We start from the raw sequence: 24,066 nt of genomic DNA, 5'->3' as shown, positions 1-24,066 counted from the left end.
GAAGTCAGCGATTTTATGTTGTTATTATTTTCTCTTGTCAACATTTTGCTTGGCAATGAGCACGCAACTGAACAAAAACTGCAGATATTGATGTTTTTTAAGGGTTAGTCTGGCTCTTTTTTTTTTTACCATGAATATCACTGTAATGAAAATAAAATTAAAGAACTCCATAACATGGATACATTTGGATTCATTCATTCATTAATTCATGCTATAAATCTTTGCCTATGTCTGCCAAAATTTTTTGTTGTTGTTGACGATCGTGACATGAACAAAAGTATTATAAAAACCAGATGCACTAAAAAGCAACTTTAATTAGAAACACGTTAAAATATTCATGCACATATTGGAAAAAAAAAATATCTGGAAAATAAAATTAATAAGAAAATATTGCCCGTTATTCTGTTTTCAGCTAAATGTTGGAAATTCATCGTACCTTTTGCAATGACTTGCGATTATTGCAAAGCTCTGGGAGTTTTTTTTTAATTTTCAACAAAAAATATCTACAATCCATTATACAGTCAAATAAAAACGTTTTTAAAGTTGGTGATTAAGTGACTGAAGTTTAGGAAGCAGCTTTATAAAAAAAAAAAAAACATACATGTTTACCAACTTGCTCTAAAATTTCAATTACTTCTTGCAAGAAAATCATATGAAAGCACAATTAAAATGACACTTTTAGTGAAAACCCGGATCAAAAATCAAGAATTAAAAAAAACTGACTACTGAAGTAATCTCACTGTATGTTTGGTCAATATATAATATATATAATTTTGGAGAAATTTGTTATAAAAATGGTGGCAAAAGTTGCTTTTCAGCAGAAAATTTCAACGTAGTGACCCGACACGTTTATAAAGCAACGTTTCGTGTGAAAACTTAAATTTTTTTGCATGGAATGCATTCAGAGAGTGTGTTTACATGGAAACGGCAGAACAATTTATCATGTTGGGCCACTAGTGGGTGCTCTTGTTTGTCTTTGTGATGAAACCAAAAGAAAAAAGAAACCACATGCACGCAGAAAACAATACATGATAAACATTGATAATGGCGAGTACACGGAAATTCGCATGGACAGATGACGGAGTTGAATTTTTATCATGGGTGACTCTGAACTATAAAACTAAAAGTTGCATTTTCCTCCGTTTCCACAGAAATAAAGTGTTTTCAAAAAAATTCACCTTGGGAGCAGTTTTTGAAAAAGTGTGTTGAAATAAACAGAATACATTAAAAAAAAAAAAAAAAAAAAAAAAAAAAAAAGTTAAAAGGCTTGAAAAACTTTTAAGGTTCATATCAGTTATTTCAGTTTGAGTAAAACAGATGAAAACTGAATCAAAATGACTCTTTTGGATCGTTTTCTCACCAACAACTTCCTTCCCTGGCGGACTTCATATTCTATCACGGAGGGGGCTGAATGTCCATGACAGCAGATTAATTAATCCCGCCCTGATAAAACCGACGGGTGTCCGAAGCAGCGGTGGGCATGGCGATGGCGTGGAGATAATTTGCAGGTGCTGAGGCCATGTTGGCGTATCTCGCTCAGACATCGCTTCGCCCCTGCAACGTTGTCGGACAGATGTTTGCAGAGTTCTCCTCGCCGCAAGACCTCCTCACACCCTTTTAAAAAAAATTATAAAAAAAAAAAAAAACGCTGTTGCTTGCACTGCGAAGCAGAAGAGCGTAATTGAAGTAATAACCCCCCCCCCCCTTATTTTTTTTCCGGTGCACAAGAGGGAACTTATCGCCTAATCAATAAACACTGCCAACGCCGGCTCCTGGGGGGTACAGCCGGGGTACAGCCAGGCCTGTTGCCCATATTGCAAACTCCTTGCGGCTCTGCCAAGGTGAGCAGCTGGTAATGAGGAGGGGAGCATGAGCAGGGACCAAAAACCACTCCACACACACACACACACACACACACACACACACACACACACACACACACACACACACACACACACACACACACACACACACACACACACACACACACACACATAAACAAACACACAAATCCCTGCACCTTTCCACTTGGCTGCCATAAGACGCTCGAGTCCTTTCCCCAGGTCGCCTCGACCGCTGAGTCATACAGAACTGGGAAGCAGATTATGTCCGTGTTCATCAGCTTTTCCCTTTTTTTTTTTTTTTGTCTTTCCTCTGAGCTGCAGCCCGATCCTGGAGGCGAGAGTTTGCACGCACGCACATGCACGCCGCCGTGTTTGTTCGCATGCAGAGAGCAGCGCGCCGCTCGCTTCGGGGACTACATTGAGGAGTCTACCCACCAGGCCCAGAACCACTGGGGCCTATCAGGGGCTGTAAATACTTTATGAGATATGATAGTGCAGCACAAACACTCCTCAACCACAGGCCATTAACCATTTTCAGTGGATATGTGCCCTTTGGTAAAGTAAGAAATAATGAAATAAACAAACATCTTCTTCCCCCAGTGACAGCCCGGGCCCTCAGAGGCCTGTATGCAGCTCGCCTGCTAATGAGAGGCAGCGAGCGCACAAATACCCCCCCCCCCCCGCCTCCTCCTCCTGCAGGAGAAAGGAAGAAGAAAAGAAAAAAAAAGGAAAATCATTGGCCAATACAGCAAGATTAGCCAGATTAGCAGCACAACCAGTTCCCCGACAAGACACCGCCAGACACTTCTCCTCTGCCTCGTCTCGATCGCTCCTCTTAATTCCTTCCTGTTCCGACCGCCTTTGTTACGCTCGTTCGGGAAAGATTGCAATTTCATTTGTTAGCGCTCTTTTGCAACTCGATCAAAAAAAGGAAAAGGAAAAAAAAAAAAGAGAAGACGGAGAAAAAGCAACACTCTAAACCGGAGGGAAGATTGAGTTTAGCAAATAACTGGAGACGGGATGTTGTAATTCAAGTGCAGTTTCATCATTCCATCTTTTTACTGTGTGTCAAGAGCAGCTCCCTTGTTTATAATAACCTGTCATTGTGCTTTTTCTTTTTTCTTTTTTTTTTGCAAACCCGGTACAAACAAAAGTGGTTTTGTTCCATGCTGCTGTACTCTGCTTCGCCGTGATGTCACTCGCAGTGACAAAAGCGCCTCCGTCTTTTGTGCGTTCTGTTGTTTGGCTTTTTTTATTTATTTTTTCCTCTCTTTCTCTTCCTTCTTCTCGGAAAATATGGCCTCCACCTGAGGATACAGATGCAGATGGTTGTTCTGAACGTTGGGCCATGTGTTCGAGTCGAAAAGCCGTTCGCTCCCTTCAGGGCCTCATTCATCACTCGTACTTTATCAAGCAATTAACAAACAGTAATTGCAATCAGATAAGATCTACATACTGAAGTCCTATGTGACAACTGGCTAGTGAGCACCACAATGAGGGAGAAGCACCCAGCTGCATGAACTGGAAATGTGGGGGTAGAGGTGTGTGTGTGTGTGTGTGTGTGTGTGTGTGTGTGTGTGTGTGGGGGGGGGGGGTCATGATTGAGTGCGCTGCTCGGAGGTTGATGCTTTAATGGTGTCTTCAGGAGACGGGCTCTTAGGGGCCTCGGCCTCTGCCTCTCTAAGTGTGTACCATACTCAGATAATCCATTCTTCTATTGCTATTAGTCCTTTTACAAGCAAAGAGGACGAGCGGCACATCAATCACCACTCTCTAAAGACAAAGTGGTTTGATCAAGCTCTGTACTCACTTTTGATCTCCACTCATTCTGTGTTTTCTTTTTTGTCCTTTTCAACTCCCCCCCCCCCCCCCCCCCCCCCCCCCCCCCCCCCCACACACACACACACACACACATTTGTCCGTCTGGTACCACGGCGAACGTTGTAATCCTTTTAGGCCGGGCCTGAAAGTCAACCCCCCTCGCTCACCCACGGGAGGACGTATGTTGCGGAATCTCATTTGGTTGGACGACTCTATCCTCTGCGGACGCACGAGAGGAATGCAAAGCAGCAGCCTCCCATTCAGCTCCGCGCACAAAACCGCCTTTCTTCCCCCCCCCCCCCCCCCAGCCGTCCTGACCTTGCCACGACGCTGCACAATCTCCTCAATTACAGTAGGTTGGAAGCGCAGACGGATATCTTGACTTCCGCTCTGCTGCATGTAAAGCAAGCATTATTTGGCCTGTCGTCTCGTATGCATTCGTCTTCCCGCATCCCTCCAATATTATCTGGGTCGACACTGTGTTTTCGTTTTGCTGCACAAATAGGACCTCCGGAGGAAGTCGGATTTTACTGTGGGGCCAGACGACCGCTTAAGGATGGCTTGATGTGAGTAGAATGGACGTCATGCAAGCGGCAAACAGTAAGCACAAAGTATATCGGACAGCCAACAGCACACAATGCCCCGGGATGGATGGATGGATGGATGGATGGATGGATGGATGTCTGACAGAGGAGCAGTGCCCAATCAGAGTATCGTGTCATGTCAACTGCTACATGATGGGATTATTCTTACTATTTCTATTTTTGAAGCAGCTCATTAGGAGACGATCTCATCTTCGATTCTAGTTTACTGTGGTTTGGCCTCCGGCACCACTGTGAGGAACCTGGGACCTATCTTTGAGCAGAACTCGCCCTCTAACCTACACATTAAGCAAGTCTGCCGGACAGCCTTCTCTCCTAATGCACGATATCATTAAACCCAGGAACTCCTTGGCTGAAAATTAGGCCGTGCATCTGTTACTACTAAACTGGACTATTGTGATACCCTATTATCACAGTGTCCCAATAAATCTTTAAAAAGTCTCCAGTGGATTTGATTTGCTGCATGTAAACGTACTGACAAGGACGAGTTGAAGAGATCCCAGTTTTTACCCGTTAAACATGTTCTGTTGATGCATACAGCTCTTAACAACACGGCCCTATCACACAGTTGAGACTTCATAGCTGATCACTTTTTTGGGATTTTGAGGTTCCTATAGTTTCTAAAAGTAGAATGTCAGACAAAGCTTCATCTGTCAGACTCCTTTCATGGCAGCAGCTCCCGATTTCAGTTACGGAGGCGAACACAGCCTCCACTTATAAAATTACACTTTCCTTTTGTCGTAGAGATGCTCTATCTTTAGATTTGTGGTAGATCTCATTTACATGACGTCTTAAGAGAAAACACGTTAGTTTTTCTGTTTTCATTTCAGAATAGTTTCAGCTTCATACAGCAAAGTTTGAAAATGTCGTCTGTTTCCATGGGAACGGCGGAAACGCTGAAAAACAATGTACTTAGCAACGCTTGGTGATGTAGGTTGTTTTTGTAATGAAACCAGACACACATGCACGCAAAGAACAATACGCTATAAACGATAACAATGGTGAGAACACGGACATTCGAAAGGACAGACGACAAATTTAGATTATTATTACGGTGACTGTCAACTATAAAACTACCGCATCCCAGCAGGATATGGACTCGGAGTCCTGAGTCTCTGAAGGAAAACGTTGTTGTTACTGTCCATCTACTGAGCATGTGCAGAAAAACTATTTACCATGGCCGTGGTGCGTATATGCAGTAGTAGTGTTCCAAGGAAAGGTGAGACGGAGTTTTCAAAAAGTTGCGTTCGCAGTGGCTCTGAGTACCGTTGTCATGTAAGCGAACATCCAAAACACAACAGAAGTTTTCTGTTTTCACTTGTTGTCGTCTAAACGGGACCTTAATATCATTGCGTATCACAAACATTATGGGCCTGATTTGTTCAATGCGAAAAGAGTATTAACAACACGAGGTACTAAATCATATTATGCGATTTACATTAAAACTCACGGCGGTGTTTTGCATGATGTGTACACATGCTTGATATTCTATATACATTAAAGAAGACGTGGTGACTGAATAGTGTGGGTCGTTTTGGGTTGTTTGCATTGTTTTTGAGCGTGTAAGTGTGTGTGTGTGCCTTATGTTTGCACTCTTTGTATAAATGTTCTTAGATCAGATCTTATCTGTCTTCTTTCTGTAATCTATGATTTCTCTCCTCTCTGATTCTCTCTGAACCTTCCCTCAGTTGTGCATCAGCATTACAACATCTATCAATACGAGCGACAATCAGTTGAGATTGTCCATTTCTGCTTAGTATTAAGTGTGTGAATCGGGAGATTCTTTCAAAAACAAGTTTCTGTGATTTGTTCTTCTGTTTCTGTCTATTTCCATTTGGTCAATACGTTCTCATTTCTCCCTGTTAGAGGGTAGCCTACAAACAAAGCAGACACAGGCAGTTATATCACAGCTTAAAAGGTGTAAAAGCCTTCTGAAATTCCTGTATCAGAATTTCAGAATTTATTAATTGTAATTGTTTTTTGTGGGTGACTAATATGCAAATGAGGCAATATCTGGTAAAACTTGCATTAATTTGGAATGATGGGTGTGTTACTAAAAATTTTTTTTTTTTAAATGGACTAATTCCAGGGTTTATAAATATGTATTAACTCGACGGCACCTTAATGAGGCATTTTTCGTTGCATTGACGGGAACCACTCGGTGAAGAGAAATCCATCCCTGAAGAACGAACCAACAATAACCATCGAAGAACAAACAAGAAGAAAAAAAAATAGAGAGAGAGAAAGAGCCTTTTGGAGACGGCAAGTTATAATCTGCGAGATGGAAGTTGTTGTTTCGTCTTTGTTGCGAACATCTATGTCACAAAAGCGGTCATTACGGCGGTGCTGCCACCTCTGAGAGAACGCTCATCAACAGTCCTCGCCCCACAGCGAGAAGGTCAAATACCAGCCGAGCTTTCTGTGTGTGGAGTTTGCATGTTCTCCCTGAGTGTGCATGGGTTTTCCTCTGGGTGCTCCGGTTTCCTCCCACAGTCCAAAAACATGCATTTGAAGTTAAGCGGTGACCTAAACTAGCCCTCGGTGTGAATGTGGCTGTTCGCCCATTGTAAGCTGGGATTGGCTCCAGCGACTCTGTAGGATTAAGAGGTATAGAAGACGGATGGATGATGGATAGAGATAATTAATGCATTGTTTTAACTTCTCAGCTTAAAGCTAATGTATATCTATTCATACATCTTCTATAATGCTTTATTTAACTATGAGTCAATGGACCTGGGGCTCATACCAGGGTACAAGTTACTAGTTACTGTCACAGTTACCATTTTACAGGTAATTTAAAGTCATAATTTAACCTAAATGCACGTTTCTAGACTTTCGAACAGTGGGTGCAGCCACATCCTCAGAGTTAGTATGAGCTTTGGTATCAAAGATTAATGGATGGATAATAAGAAACACAAAAACTTTGTCAAAGATTTTGACATCGCGTTCGCAACGACATGTGAATCTGGAGCTGGAGCTCACTGCTGCCCCCTGCAGGAGCAGGTCTGCATCACAAACCAATGCACGGACTTAAGGTACTGTAAGTGTTTTTAACTTTAAAATATGGAACTACTAAATCATATATGAGCTAAAATGTAAAATTCAACAGACCTTCAGTCATTTCTTTTGCGTGTTAACAGTTTATATGGTCGATATGCAGCAGGTGAATTATGGTTCATTGTGACTCTCCAGTAAATTATATTTCTATGTAAATAAAAAAAGTGTAATAATGTGTTTAATCAGAAAAGTGACAGGTTTGTCACAGTTTAAATGTTTAGTATCAAGGAAAACAGAAGAAGCAAGCTGTGACCACATGTGGTTTACTTGCCCCACAAAGAGTTATGATACTACACAGCCACTCTTTCTTTGAATTTCCATCATGTTTTAAAATGCATAAATTCAAAATGCACTGGGAAACTATTTGCAAGGCATACTGAGTCGAAATCCATCCTGCTGCACTCTGTGCAAAACTAACTGATTTCTGTATTTTCCTCTGTTTCAGGTGCTTTCATCGCACGGTGTATTGTTTTAATCTGCGTATGATAATTTTGTGCGAGGCTGCGTTTTCCAGTCGTGGCGTGAAGCTGCTTTTCATCAGTGACAAGTTCTGGTCCAACAGAGCAGATGTGGTGCAGATGTTTCACTGTGTGATTTATTTTATTTTATTTTTTTACCTTTCCGACGTACTGCATATCCGTCCCGGTGTACTCCTCCAACAAAAAGAACTGGTTCCACATCCAACCCCGTTTGGAGCGTCTGAGCGGCACCCCGTTGGCGTCCTCCCCCGTCAGTCCCGCGGACCCCCTCCGCCCCCCCGTAGTCCTCCGTGGGGCCCTGAGCCCGAGCCCCGGAGAGCCGAGGTGGGCCGTGGCCCACAGCATCGTCATCAGTAGGCAAACGCTCCGTGTATCCATCGCCACGCCACCGCCGGTACCCACCACGGCCTTCTGTCTTCCCCCACCTCACCGCCCCCCCTCAGTGGTCTGCGTCCGGTGGTTTCTTCAGGTCAAAGTCAGATCGGTTCTCATGCCGTAATCTAGCGAAGCAGGAAGTTTTCCTCCAGGCTCACACGGGGCGGCGAGCGTCACCTGGAACATTCACACAGGGAAACAGAGCGTCAATACCGGGAGGGGAGGCGGCCATTTGTCAAGACGTTGTGAACGTTTGAAAGGAGATGAAGACAAAGTGCATGAGAGAAAAAACCTGCGTTTGCCCAATTTGTTTCCTTTTAAAAAATCAACAGTCAATTCTCACCCAAAATAAGAGGCCCAACTTCAAATAATCCGACAAAAACAAGTACAATAAACACCAGAAAATATCCCAGAGTGAGTTCAAATTTCAAGTTACTCTCGAAATAATTTGCTTCTGGTTTTACAAAACTGTATGAAACAAAACAAAACCTCCCACCAAAACACACACTATTCCTGAAATATCTATCTTTTTAAATTAAGGACTTCTTCCCATCAAGACTGGCTTCAGAATCAGAATAATTTTACTGTCAGTATGCATATGCCTATATAAAAATAACAAAATTGCAATTGGAAGTCTCGGCTTTCAAAACACAATAAGCCCATGATAATATGTACTTTCTAAATAGTCAAATATAATACTCAAACTGCTGAGATGAGACCAAAAGAGAGACCTTCATCTTTATTTTGTGATGTACCTCAGAAATGTACTTAAATAACCGAGTGAGTATATACCCAGGTGAAATGGTAAGTGAGTAGGTACATAAGTGAGTACTTAAGTAAGTAATTAAATACATAACTGAGCAATTCAGTACATCCATGGGTTAGCAGTTAAGTGAGAGGGTAATCAAGGATGTCAAGTGAAAATGAAAAACTTTCGTTGCGTTTTGGGTGTCCTCCGTGAATAATCATTAACTTGAACTAAGAGTTTAAGTGAGTCATTAAGTGAACGAATAGGTTAATAGGTATGTAAGTAAGTGAGCAGTTATTCAAGTGAGTGAGAAATCAAGGAACTATGAACAGTACCGAAGTTAGTAGGTAAGTAGTTCAAAGACTAAGTCACTAAGTGTGTATGTGCATCTAAGTAGGTAAATGAGCACTTAAGTGAATCGGTATGTACCTAAGTTAGTTGTAAAGTAATTAAATGAGCAATTAAGTAAATAAATGAGTAATTCACTAAGTAAGTGAGTAATTAAGTAAATAAGCGAGTACCTATTAACAGGTAAATAAGTCAGTCAGTAAGTCCTAAAGTGATGAAGTATGTAAAGTTAAAGTTTTGCCACAATATGTCTGTAAGTTCTTTATTGTTGCTGATATCGTTTTCTTCCTCTTAAGTAAACATATGATGGCGATACTTTGAATCTGAGTTCACGAGCAGATCAGAAACAGCCAATTATTCACATTTTTCTTCAAAGTTTGAAGTTCTTTTTTTTGTTTGTTTGTTTTACTAAACTTGTGCTTTCAGATTATTTGGTCTCAGAATTAATTTGAAAAAAAGTCTTTCATGAGGTCCAGCTTCACTAAAGCGAAATATTTTCATATTTTGTATTTGAAATGAAAATTTCTGTATAATAATCTGAATAATACAAATGTATAAACATACTGTAACCACACCAATACTTCAAAAATTGATTCAGACTCACAATCTGACTTGTACAAATCCATCATACAATCTGTATGAATGCAAAAATTCAAAATACAGGAAGTAGAAGGACTGAAATGATAAAAGCAGCCTGTGAAGAAGAGACTCGAAATCACTCAACAGCCTCACTTCCCCCATCAGCGCGGCCCCCGATATCCATCCATGTGAAACACATGTGCTGTATGTTGAATGTCAGTCACCTGATTGATGGGCGAGCAGCGCGCCGCCTCGCCTGATAAATATCACATTAGAAATTTTACACATCAATGTATAGGAGGCTTACGTCTTGTACAGCATGTGTACAGCCACTTTATCTGCATTAAGCCCCAGAATCAACATCTTATGGAGTGCGTGTCTATAGGTGGAGCGGCCCTCGTTTCTATCTTCTTAAACAATCTGCTTCGGCACACTTTGTTATCGGACCCAGCAGAATGCCAATGGAGACCCTGGGCAATGTCAACCCCAGTTTATTACCTTAAGATCAGTGTAAAGATACCCAGCAAAATGACTGTTTGCAAACTGTGGAGAATGGCCCTGATGTGGGCAGCGGAATATCTCCGCTCCCCCGTCTCTGTCATTTCCTCCCCTCCCTCCCTTCCTCGTTCCTCTTGTCCGCCATCCTCCGAAGGCCAACGCTGGCACATGTACGAAGGAGAAGAACAAGAGGAACAGCGCAGGACGGAGGTGGAGGAGGTGGTGGTGGTGGGGGGGTGGCAGAAAGAGAAAGAAGGCCATGTATTATGCTTTTGTTCTCATTATTCCTGGGCGGCTGGGCGATATCCAGGCCGGCAGTATTCCTCTGCTGGGGTTTGGTGGTGGTGGAGTTATCAGTAAGTCCGCTGGGGAGCGTCTGCATCGTTTCTCCGTATCGCACGCCCTCAGAAGGCAGGAGCAAGAGGGGTAGAAGGAGGGTTGTGGTGGTGGTTGGGGGGGGGGACGAGGATAGCCCCAATGTATGGCAGGCAGGTCTGGTCGGCTTCCCTCGCACAGTATGTCTGGGATCCAGGAAAACGATGTCTCTGGACGTGAATTAAGTACCCTGACCTGCATGCAGGAGTGGAGCCAGACAGAGTGAAGGGAGCTGGGGTGTGTGTCGTGGCGGGGGGGGGGGGGGGGGGGGGGTGGTGGTGGAATAGAGCGAGAGAAGAGAAGAGGTGCCGGCTGCGGGGAGAGGAGGCAGCAGTGCTGTCACAATACCGCCGTTTCCTCTTGGATACCAGCGCTAAGTTTAGTATCTAAAAAAATCTGATACCGCAAGAAGTGAAGAAAAACCCATCAAGCAATGTCACAGAACAACCGCTGAGAGTTATACAAACAGATGCCTCGCTGCATCGAATGGGACCCGCTTTGTAGCCACTTTCTGTGCAGGGTTTTGATGTTGGCTGGGCGTCTTTGTTGACTCAATAAACAAAATACAGTAGCTGCATATTTCACGACTGTGACGGTCTTGTCAAGCCGTTTGCGGTGGAGAAAGATTCAGTTCACAACATAATAGGGAGTTTGATACAATTGTGTGCTTTTCAGCGATTTGGCTTTGTCTGTTCAACTGGCAGAGATTCATAAAACAGCTTGACTGTCTTGTTTGCTTCCCCGCCTACGAGCCCTTTGGAGGGTTCACTGAGGTCACGGGCTCCCGCGTCATGTAAAGATGTTTGTTGAATGCGAGCGGCCTCTCTCAAAAATGCCGCGACACACCCAGCCTCGCCCCTGCTCGCTTTACACGGTGAAGTGCGGAGGCTCGTAGTCATCCGCAGACCCGCTTTGACTATTGTGAGCAGCATTTTCTTTTTCTCTCCACTTTCCAAACTGTTTGCTCAAAAATGCTTTGCCTGCGGAGGAAAAGGTGAATAGAAAAATAGACAAGAAAACACGCAAATGGAAAAAAGAAAACAAAATAGCCTGGCTTATGTCATGAATTCCAAGTAAGGGTCCTTGCCATTGAAAAGTTGTTTGTCAACACATAGTTCAATTTGAAAGACCTTGATGTCCCTCCACACAGTAAAAACATCTGCTTATCATTTACTTGTCCTTAAATGTGCTCACTGCATAAGCATGGTAAATAAGTTGTACAGTTATTACTTAAATGCTAGCACCTTTTTTGGCTTGGTGTTTGTCCCAACAACAGTCCAGCTATCAGTGCCCTATTTATAATGAGTAGCGTGACGACAAACACTCGATCCATCAATTATTCATCCCTCTATCCCCAATACAGTTTTACCCATCCTTTTCTATACCTTCTCTATTCAGACTGAGGCCACATCTGTGATGCCTAACGAGGGTTGGAATTAACAGCGTATCCATCAAGTCTATGTCTTTTTAATCCAGAGTTGGGTTTCAATCCATCCCTCCCTTTTTTGTTTCCTGTTTGTCCATAGAAAGGGAAAAGAAAAGAAAGTTCATCAATCATTTCACCATACCTTCTTTACGCAGGCTTAGAGATTTAACCCCCAAGGACCCCTGTTTATCATGATCCATCCATCCATCCATCCATCCATCCATCCATCCATCCATCCATCCATCCATCCATCCATCCATCCATCCATCCATCCATCCATCCATCCATCCATCCAAATGCAACCAACAGGTTATCAATACATACAATTCTTCTTGGTGTGTCCACTACAAATTCCAAAAAAAACTTTCAGCAAAGTTCCTAATTAATTTCAGCTTCTATACCCACTTTCTCAAGACTGAGGTGTGACAGAGACAAAAGTATCTCCACGCTGACAGTGTGTGAAAGGAAAAGTACATCTTAGATGGTCTGGCAGTCCATCACAGTGATGATATAATGAGACAGTTGAGTTTTCATGCACACCTACAAGCAACGTACAGTCAGCAGTTCACTTTAGTTTAAGGAAGTCTTTGGACAATGCCAGAAGAGCAGTGTTAAACAAAAAAAATAAATCATGTAAACACAAGAAAAACAAGCAAACTCCTCACAATAACACAATGCTGTGAGTCCATGGTGCTATTCAGAATTCAAATTTAAATTGGATTTTGGTCGAATGATGTTGGCATTTGTCTCATTTGGAGGATGAACCCTGTTTCCAAATAATCTCTGGTTTGATCTGACTGATGTACGAACGCTGGAGTTTGGCTTACAACATAAACCCCATTATATTACAGCTACATTAGTGTGTCCCGCTGATGGGATTATTATCATTAAACATGATGTAAGTGAGCTGGTAAAAATTTGGTGATCTGGTGTTAGGAATGCCAGTTTGAAAGCAAAAATAAAATGCAAGTGGAAAATCTCACCCGCCATCACCCTAAACCCTCAAAAATGGAATCGAGCATCTCTACCTTTTTTTGTACTTGTAAGCATGGATGACCATCACCTGCATTCTTGAATGACGTTTGAGTTTCAGAGCAAACCGGCCAAGGTTTGAAAGTCTTTCCAAACTTGGACTTTGTTCATGCCCTCTGGATAAGATGTCCAAAGTGAAGCTTTGGCATGCAGAACACAGGTGCTTAAAGTTAGAGATCAGATGTCGTTAACGTGACAACCCTGAGGGGCAAACGAGGGGAGAGAGAGAGAGAGAGAAGAGGTGAAGGAGAGGGAGAAACGTCCTGTCAGAGCAGCGTCAGCAGTCAGGCCGGGAGACTGGCCCATCCATTACGCTACCTGTCTTCCAGAGGCAGCCAAGGCATGCCCCGTTTTCCCCTTATGAGGCAAATTGAAGCTGGGGGTTAGGTCCCCTCTTTCTCTTTTCCCTCATGCGTTGCAGTTTATAGCACCCACCCACCCCCTCTCCCTTTGCCGCTCCGCCTGCTTTGCTTGCACAGGCCTGAGCTGATATGCATTATCGTGGGGCTTTTCGCTGAAAGCCGGTCACTTTGCATGTGTCCTCTGCCTGGCTCAGCACCGGGGGGGTGGGGGTGGGGGTGGGTGAGGGAGGGTGGGGAGCGCTACCAGGTCAACAGTGCGTGTGCTGATGGAGGCAGGTGAAAGTGAGATGGACTGTCAGGCTTCTTAATAACGCCCGTGGAGAAATACCCCGCCCCTCTTCACTTCCTCTAAACTGCAACTCACACGACGCAGGCTCTGTTTCCTATCCAAATATGCAAGATGACTGGATGATTTTTCTTTTTATGCCCCCACCCCCCTGTGTTCTCTCTCCTCCCCCTCACTCTCTAGTTTTTTTTCCCCTCTCTTTTATTTCTCTCTCTCAACTCCCAGCACACTCGACTTTATGAATTTACTTAATTGACGCTGGTGAAGAGCATGTGGGACTTTGAGCTATTGATTTGCTGTAGGCCTCGGCGTGGTTGGAAATACCAGTCGGTCTCTGGGGTGGACTCATGAAGCTTTCTACCTCGAGTCCCTCAGCACTGGGAAGCCGGCCTTTTCAATAGATTTCTTCATAATGTCACTGTGGAAAGCTAATGCTTTCACTGTATGGAGGGCTCCGTCGTCCCTAAGGAGCGCTCGCCCCTTGACCACATTTGTCAGACCCTAGAAGCCATATTGTACAGCTCTCTGCCCTGATAATTCTCTTGACAAGGGACCACGACCAGGAGTAAGTCAGCTCAGGCTTTATTTTGCTACGTCAAAAAATGTCACAGCTGGTTAAGAATGCTACGGTGCTACATGCAGCCCGGTGGCGACAAAGTGCCTGCCTCTTCACATTTGTACTATTTGAGAGAGAAGCGGAAAGAGAAACGGATGGATTTCTTACGAGCTGCTTTTTATTCAGCGTATCGAGTTTCATATCTGTTGGCATTACTCAGAAAGGTGACGACAAGGCAGCCCTTTTGTCGAATTCCATTGAGATGGATAATTTTCTTTAAGTTGGAGACTCCCCCCTATATGCTAATCAGTAGGTCCACCAATGACATGTCAAAAAGATATGACAAGTGACTATTTCTCTAAAACTCTTCGGTCCCTTTGACCTGTTTCGTGTTTTGAAGTGTTCAAAGCTGTCAAACAATTGTCAGTGGCACTTTAAAGGCCAGGAGCCATGCCGGCATATTTGATTGACATTTTCAGTGGCCAATTGCATTGAACCAATGTCTCAAACATGCCCAGGAGTCCAGGAGGTAATCCAAAGATCATATGCACTAAAGACATTACATTTGAATTCAAAATAGTGGCGGCGGGGCTTAAAGGTGCAGGAAGAGTCATCGAACTCGAACGTAAATTACTGTGGCACAGGAAATCATATTATAAAGACAAAGCGTATTTTTTCAGATCGATTGGAGTCATTGTTAATGAAAAAAATGTCAGTTATGAAGAAAAATAGCAAAATTGGCTCTCGTCTAGGACTAACATGTGGTTCCAGCATCCCTAGAAAGGTCTCACACTGTTTCTGGTCTTATTAATTACAAAAACGGAAACTAATTCTTCCCACACAGTATATTTTTGGAACCAAACTGATAGATCGCCCACATTTTTCACTGTAATCTGTACAAATGTGACACAAACCACGGCATGACGTGCAGCCAAAACCAACATGTCACATATTCAGAATCAAATCAATGCTTTAAAGTCTTTGCACCACAAATAAACACACTGACCGAATAAGAGGTGTGGAACAAAAAACCGACATGCATTTTTGTGCAGCGACATCCTACAACGTAGCGCCGGCAACCCTCAAAAGATCTCCAGCTGGATGGATTTGATTCACTATAACAGAAAAACACAATGTTTTGGATATCCCTCCTCCATTTTGACACCGTGCTCAATGATTTTCCGTCTACCAGGCTGTTACCGGGTAGGCGGCTGCAAGTTCAAGTCCCCATCCCCTCTTGTCCACATGTCAGTGTCCTTGAACGAGACACTGAACCTCAAACTGCTCCCAATGGATGGATGGAGTGCCTTACATTGTAGCCACATCCATTGGTGTGTGAATGAGTGAATGTGATTACCAGTATAAAGTGCTTTCTGGACTGCTCAAGCGGTAGAAAAGTGATATATAAGTGACATCCATTTACCATTTGTCAAGCTGTTAATATAGTTTTTATACGTTCTTGTGTCCTTTGAATCTGTATTCGGAGCCACCATTCCACCGCCTGATAACATGCAGCAGTAGTCAAATGTCCTACTGACATGCTAGAAAACTGTTTTGATGAAGGTTCAACTCATCCCTACTGGATGTCATTGGATCTGTCTTATTGCAAAGCACAAATTTATATCAAGTTTTTATTCCACAAAATGGTAAATTGACTTTCTATTGTTCGTCACATTCAACCCTTCAGCCCATGCTCAGACCATAATGCTGCTCTGCAAGGTGCTCGATCTCCATTGGGAACAACTTGGGACTCTCACCCAAGGACATGTAGACAGGATGTAATGGGGGATCAAACTGACAACCTGTTCTACCAACTGATCCAAAGTGACATATTCAAACTCGCAGCCAGTATGAGTACTTCTAAGAGAGGTGACTTTTCCACATTGCCTTCCCATTCGTTGGGTTAGATGACCCCTGATTTACCTGATCGACAACACACAATCGAACTGTGAGTGCAGTGTTGTTAAAACTGCTGGCACTTTAAAACAAAAAACTGTAAACACGCCTTGTAATAACCTATAATTTCCCTTAACAGGCAGAGTGGAACAGAAGTGCGACAAACAAAGTGTCACGGAAAGAATCGCAGTTGGCAGCCATCTTTTCTAGAGGTACGTGTCGCTGTGCGTGATTTAAATCATTATTTAATTTTTTTTAAAGAGCCACAGGTCTCGTCTCTCCATGTTCGCTTTCTCTAGGAGCACCATCGTCATAATGAAGGTGTGTAATAGAACATGACACAATAATTATATTCTCTCAGTTAAGAGGCAGTGTTTACAACCAGCACAAGGCTGCCTGCCTTTATTTCCTCCCTCCTCGCTCCCTCTCTCTCTCTTTTGTCTCGCTCTCTCGCTTGCCCCGTCCTCGCTTCATATCATGTGCCATTTAATTGCATTAAAAAAAAGACGCTTGATGAAAAAATGAAAAAAAGTAAATTGCTTTAAATTGCCTGTCACAGATTGTGTGGAGTCGCTGTGGAGCAATAAGACCAATGCATTGTGGTGGGTGCTGGAAAAGCAAGATTAATGTGTCTGCTGCCAATTTCTGAATGCACCCGCGATTCCACACTCAAAGAATTGCCCGGGATAACACTTTTGAATGAGAACAATTAGTTATTAAATGTATCTATTGGTTTTATCGAACGCACCACCACGTGGATAGAGACGGGCACAACGTGACGCACACAAATGCATTCATCAATACGTATCGGATCTGGATGGCTAATGGCCTTTCCAACGCACGTGTGCTGCGACACACAATGAGCCCGGATGGCATTTAAGGCTAATCTAGATTAGGCCTCCCTTTTCTTTCCTACCTCTTCCACTTTCTACCCTTTTTCTTTTTCTTTTTTTTTTTCACCCTCCCTAACGAGGGACATGAGCGACATGGCAAAGCACCCTATCGCGCCTGTTGAGCCGGAGACTTCCACAGCAACCCAGAAAACCCCCCGGGGTGCAATTAAAAGTGAGAGAGGGGAATGTCAGCCTGGGAGAGGGGCAAATGAAGGGGGAGAGGGGGGGAGTTAGGGGGAGGAACGGCTGGGCACTGGTGCCACAGGTGACGTGGTCATGCTGCAATCCACAGAGGAGGCCCTTAAAGGTTGCTAATGTGCGGAGGTGTCAGCGGACGGTTTCTTCTCTTTGGCCTCCATGCTTCCTCCTCCTCAAACTCACTTTGTGAAGAGAAAAAAACGATTGCAGATAGGTGTCACTCACCTCACGCATGGAGAAATTCACAAGCGAAATTCACGGTGCACTCAAAAGCCAAATATGGAATAGTGGTTCACCAAGTTTTTGTAGCAAAACTGGACAAATGTTAGATAAACGTCTTAAATGTCTCCTGCCCTTGCAGGAGAACCGATACAGAAATGACCAAACGGGAAAAAGATTACCCGGATCCTTGTCAATACATATTGATCTTTTGTTTAACTGAGAAACACTGTCTAGACACAGTGTCACATTGTCTTGAAACTAACTTCCTTCCAATCTGAGGCACAGACGCTCATGTGTCACAGATTAAGATGAGGAAATTGATCACTAAAAGGAGATTTCAGACGGATGGGGATATAATGCCACCAAAAAAACCTATTCTAAAAACACAAAGTGTATAGATAGAGAAGGCGAGAAATCATTAATATCAAAAAAATTAAAAAAATTGATGGTGAATAAACAGCTCAAAGTCCACAGTCCAATTGGGATGCAAAGCTGCGGCACAATTCCTGACTCAGGGCTCGAGTCAAAATTAGGATTCAACCTACAGCACTGGAATAACACCAAGATGTGGTTCACGCCTCTGTGAGCCCCCTTTCTGCTTCTAAATAGCACATTAGCTTCCCTCAAAGATATGTTGGAGACTCTTAGCCTGACTGATATCATTGGAATTAACCCTTCAAAACCAAATTTCTGTTTTTAGGCTTGGGCTTGAAATTCTCATGTGTGAAGTCTCTGCATTCATTTGTTGTTAAGTTTGTGTGTGTGTGTGTGTGTGTGTGTGTGTGTGTGTGTGTGTGTGTGTGTGTGTGTGTGTGTGTGTGTGTGTGTGTGTGTGTGTGTGTGTGTGTGTGTGTGTGTGTGTGAGACACAAAGTGGCAGAGCACTGCTAAAATGAGGAAAAGGATGACACATGGATTCTGGTTTATTTATTTGGCGAGTGTTGGAGACGTGTTTAGAGAAGGGAAGTCGAACACATTTCAGTAATCAATATCATCTAGATATTGGGCTGTATTTATATTTAAACTTTGAAGGTTTTTCTCTGTTATGGCGCAGAGCATGCATGATGAAAATGTACATATATGAGAAAACAAAACAAGCCAAAGTTCCAAGGTTAAATCTGACCTATAACTTCACTGTATTTCTATAACATTACAGCATAGGTCCATGTTGTTTGTGGCAGAAGTATGAGGCTTGAGTTTGAATCAGTTGAAGGACATTACTGGACTCTCAAACTTGTGTCACAAGAAAATGAGTTTGCGATAGTGACGCTGTATGTGAAACACAAATAAGAAAATGTGACAAGATGTGAAAATTAAGACAGGAAGAAGATTCTGTATGTGTTTTTTCAGAAGCTCAAGATCTAATCTGATGGTTAAAAAAAAAAAAAGTCCTTCAATTGGATTCACTTATTTTTTACAACTGGATAATTATTATACAGTTACCGAGACATATTGAAAAAAATTTGTATCTTTACACAGTAAGATACTTTTATATGACATATTTTGATGTTTTGAATTTATGCAAATCTGCACCTAATAAAGGCATATTTATGACTGCTGGTCTATCAGCTTGTGTAAAACATGTGTTATATCTAATGCTGTCAAAAATAACACGTTCATTTAATTAATTGATTTGAAATGTTAAATTCGTTAAAAAAAATGTACGGAATTAACGTAGTTTTGTTTACTTCAATTATTTTTTTTTTTACTCCCTTACCGGACCAGCAGCATGTGCAGCGTCTCTGGGTGCAGCACTGTGACCGAGTGGAATGATATTAAGGTAGAAAGTTTCACTTTAGAAAGTTCCCCGATGGCTGATTGAGAAAGTGAAAGTCATTAGCTTTACTTTGTAAAGCTGAATTTAACGACCACAGAAGTAATTCTGCTGCAAAACATCAGGTTGCCATGTTGGCTGACCAGGAGCCACCAAACTACTAAAGCTGGAGGAAATATTTGCAGGTAAAATATTAATTTCTCCTCTTTCTCTCTTTCCCTGGCTCTCCTATATACTGTGTGTGTGCATACACAAGTGTGTGCTCGGGTGTGTGCGCTGTCTCTCTCTCTTGCTCTTTCTCTCTCTCTCAATGGGTGCTACTGTCTCTCTCTCTCTCTCCCTCCCTCTCTCTGATATAACAGTACGTTATTGCCACGTAGTTCATGTAATAAGTTTACAACTTTGTTTGTAGAAATATTCAAATTCTCAAAGTGGTGGACCTGCATTCTATCAAAACCCAGACTGTTAGATGTTTATTAATTAAGTAATTAATGTTTTTACTATTTCGCTAATTTTGAAGAGAAACAGTTTCTCGCGAAGCTATAAGGACGTTATTAAAATAATCTTTGAATTTAAATATAATCTGTGTGTGTTGAATTGACATTAATATCGTGGTTTTCCCTCAATAAATATCCATTACAAGCTTCAGTCTTCAGTAGAAAAACAATGCGATTAATTGCAATTAATTACAGAAAATTGTGCAATTAATTAGTTACTTTTATTTAATCGATTGGCAGCACTAGTTATACCCCATAAAGTTACACTCCAATTACCATGTTAAAGTAGCAAGGAACTAGCAATCATGATTTAGATCGCTTATATGAGTAAATCTCTTGAGTTGAAGTAGCGACAGGGCCATTATAGAAAGAATTAGTTTCTATCTAATTTTATCTCTGCATAGTTTGTACAATTACCTAGGCTAATGTAAAATGATGCTTCACTTTCCGAACACAAATAAATACTCTAAATACTCTAATGCAGTCTACAGGCATGATATGTTACAGTATTTACAGGAAGTATTTTCCAGTAATTACACAGATCAGCTTGTATTGATAATTATCCTAAAATCACAAAAGACCATCATAAAATATGACATCCACCAGTAGACGAGGCCAGATTAGCCAGTGGAACGAGCTGTTCTAGGCTCATTTTACACAAGAAAATTAAAACGCATAGTCTTTGCGATTTCGTTTCAGAAAGGTTCAGTGTTTACACAGCAACGTTTCTAAAACTCTTCACATAGATTGGGCCACTAGTGGGTGCTGTTGTTTGTTTTTGTTATGAAACCACACATATGCGCGAATTAGGAATGGGATTATATGGTTATATCATATTATATATATGTTATATACAGTTACATTGTTGTAAATGTACATCTACGCATGTGAATAAGAAAAAATAATGGAAGCAAACACCAAAAGTAATGGCATTTATCATAACAACCTTTTGCAATAAAGCTATGAGTTGGCTGAGCTAATGTTGCTTTACTAACTGTTAAAAACAGATAATAATGTGAATGTCACGCTGCTTGCATGTTTATTTTGAAAATCCAGTCCTCTGTACATCAACGGGCTTAGACAGCACCCATTTTGGGTTGAAGCTAATATCTGTTTGCTAATCCCTCTAAATCGTTGCATATCGACAACAGGAGACTTGAATAAGTGAACACAAGATAAATGCGAGGGAACATTTGATTTAATCAGTGGTTGTTGTTTCAAATGCTAGGAAACATAAAGAATACCTCAAATCGGCTGCATTGATGTAAGTTTTTGACGCTATATTAATCTAAAAAAAGACTAGAAAGGTGTAAGGTAGATCATGTGGTTTATGAAATTCCCGACTGGACACGACTGGGATGTGGGGCTGCCTTGGAACGGACGACAGTGATCCAAACAAATTAGCTCGTACTATCGCTGTCAGACGCAGGGTTAGCCCTCAGCCTTCATCCCCGGCGCACCGCTCCACAGCCCTCTGCAAACACATTACCTTGCCTGGCTGCCCAAATGCATACCAAATAACCCATATAAATCATACAATCTGGGCCAAGTCAATGAGAAGCTATTTTGCCTGTTTTCTACTTATTTCCACTGTGCCATCATTCAGCAGTGCCCGCATCACTCAGTCCGAGGCCATCGTCGGAGTGGCCCAGTTTAGATCCCGCAGAGGGCTCCTGAAGTAACCATTCCACTCCCACACTTGATTTTCTGTCTCCACAGTCTGGACTAAATTGTGGGTTGCCGGCTCTCCACGCAAAAAACTCACTCCCTTTTTTTAACCCCCCCCCTCCCCCCCTCCCTGCTCTCTTGTCACTTTGACCAAAACAACGATGGGCTTCCATGAACTTGTAACAGTGTTCATAGCTGTGTTTACCACAGAGTGACACAGCAGCTGAAGAGGACACTCTTGCCACATTATTCTAAAGGGTCTATCCAATTTCTCTTAAATGTACGAGGGTGGCATCATTTTTTTGGTTTTTTATTTTGTCCCAGCTCTGGTGCCAAATAATGATTTCCCGCTGTGGAATACGGTTTTGAACTATGTCATCAAAAACAGCAGAGACTCTCACTTTTTAGCAAGCGGTTTCTGATTCCATTCCGGAGAATTAATTGACTAAATGGGAGCTTAAAGTCATTATCTCCCCTCGCCAGTTCTTCAATCCTGTGCTGGGGGCTAATAAATGGAGGTTTGATTTCGCTAAATGTCCTCGCGCGAAGATTAATAACGCCCGCCACCCCGGTGGCAAACAGATGTGGTCATCCTGGCTCGGCCGGGAGAACAAATAGGCACGAGACGTTCCTCGCTCGCACAAAGAGCAAAGGCATAATGGCTTAATGGCATTCATCCGGCGACGCGCTAGCAGATGAGACATCCTCGGTTGTTTGCTTTCCTGTGTGTTCACCAGGGCACATGTTTTGTCACCGGCGGCCGTGTGGTCTGACACAGCGCTCCTCAGAAGGGCTGACAATGGCGCAGGGGGGGCGGGGTGTGGGAGGAAGGGGAGGCTGAATGGAGGGGCTGCCGGCTTCCTGCTTTCCCCCCGTCGTGGCCTTTGTGGTAAAACACTGGTGGTTATGGGAGCCTCCTCCGTCTCTATGCAAATGAGTGTTTGCTTCCCAAGTGTTTGCATGTCTCGTGTGCAGTCAAGCACATGCGTGTGTTTTCTTTCTCGCTTTTTTAATTTATTTTTTGTTCTATACGTTTAGCCCCATTTAGTCTGGAGCGAAAGGCCAAAGAAGGAACAATAATCTCAATAAACCCCATAATTAAAAGCTCCTTGTCCTATATTTTGTATTGGTGGTCGCAGAGCGCTGTCGCCGTTCCCAGCTAGCTCAGAGGCGAACTCCGGGACACCAGTCCATCACAGGACAGAGAAACTAAAAATCACAAACACACAGCGATGGGCCATTTGAGCTCAGCAGTCACTGTCACATCATGCAGAGTCGTAATAAGAGGTCTTACCACAGAATGGCGAAGAGGCCTCAAAGAGCATGAATGTGGCTAACTGGCAATGCTAACAATGGCCATGGTTCAGTGTCGGTTTGCACTTTAGAGGGCGCTCTTTGAAAAAGCTTACTTGAAAAACAGTAATGTGTTTCAAACATACGTTGGGACTTTGTTCACTTTTGAGACTCTTACGAGCTGATTGCATGTATGTGTGTATAGATAGACTATCACATGTCAAGATAAGAAGAATTAGCTAAATGGGACGCTAATGAATTCTACTATCCGCTGATTCAATGTTCTTCTCTGATAAAAATGCCTAAATTTGTGTTAGCGATGCATTGGCAGTTATTTCTGTCTGTTGCACTGGACTGAAAAATTGCAATAATTCCAAAACACACTCGATGTGATTGTGCATTGATCCAGGAGTTATTATAAGCTAGTGTATTTATTATTTTTTTGTGACACCTCCTACATGCTACCTTGTTTTCATTTTTGAATTTCTGGATCAACATCCTGATAAAATATGCTGGTTTAGTTTGACTCTATCTCTTCATTTCATCACAACATCATGTTAAAACTGCCCCTTACTGGAGTAAAGATGATGGATTGCTCTCTAACGGCGCTGTAGCTCCCCTAATGGTGGGCACAGGTATTACAGATACGAGACCAAATTTCCATGGAAAATTACACGAACCGAGTGATATTTCTTGTGCTGACTATGGAGAGAGCAAAAGTTCAACCTTTTACTCATCACACAAATCCTATGTATACATTTTGCTATTTTCTCCTGTTTTCTCTGGAAAAGCCTTTTCCAAATAATTTCTTTGAAGAAATCTTCAGAAAAAGAAGTAATTGTTGGGTAAAACTATGAAATATATAATTAAAAGACAATTTCAACATGGATTTCTTTTGAGTGTAATGGAAATGATTACAATTGTAAAATATGCTTGTAAACCAGGTTTTTTTGTGGGGTTGGTCAATCCTTGCTGCATAAATTGCAGTTTCGTATCACATTTGCATGCTGACATTCATGTCAACGGGGTCAAAGATGATGACTTGCAAATATTTCTAAAAAAATTTTTTTAAAGAACTTCGGTCCTGCACAAAACTGCCAAAACATTATTATTTTCACGAATTCAACTTTTTAAATTCCAGTTTGATTCTTATTGTACCTTATGATACGACGCCGTGCCTTTCAAATGAATGGCACGTCTCCATAAACCGGAAGCATTGATTGGACGACGCGCAAAGG

At 42.3% G+C, this 24,066-nt stretch overlaps 1 protein-coding gene across 2 annotated transcripts in view; it reads right to left on the bottom strand.

The window, feature by feature from the left end:
* Positions 1-24,066, bottom strand: part of LOC308125437 (cadherin-6-like) — a 78,517-nt gene that overhangs the window by 39,484 nt on the left and 14,967 nt on the right. For both annotated transcript variants that reach the window (XM_080489170.1, XM_080489169.1), the window contains one exon: positions 7,942-8,355. In XM_080489170.1, coding sequence (XP_080345296.1) covers positions 7,942-8,181 — 240 coding nt within the window. In that variant the 5' untranslated portion in view covers positions 8,182-8,355. The remainder of the gene's footprint in view (positions 1-7,941; positions 8,356-24,066) is intronic.

This window comes from Lipophrys pholis (assembly GCF_963383615.2).
Source record: "Lipophrys pholis genome assembly, chromosome: 20".
NCBI classification, from domain to species: Eukaryota; Metazoa; Chordata; class Actinopteri; order Blenniiformes; family Blenniidae; genus Lipophrys; species Lipophrys pholis.
The sequence above is the reverse complement of the archived record's forward strand: the minus strand, read 5'-3'. Positions and strand labels throughout refer to the sequence as shown.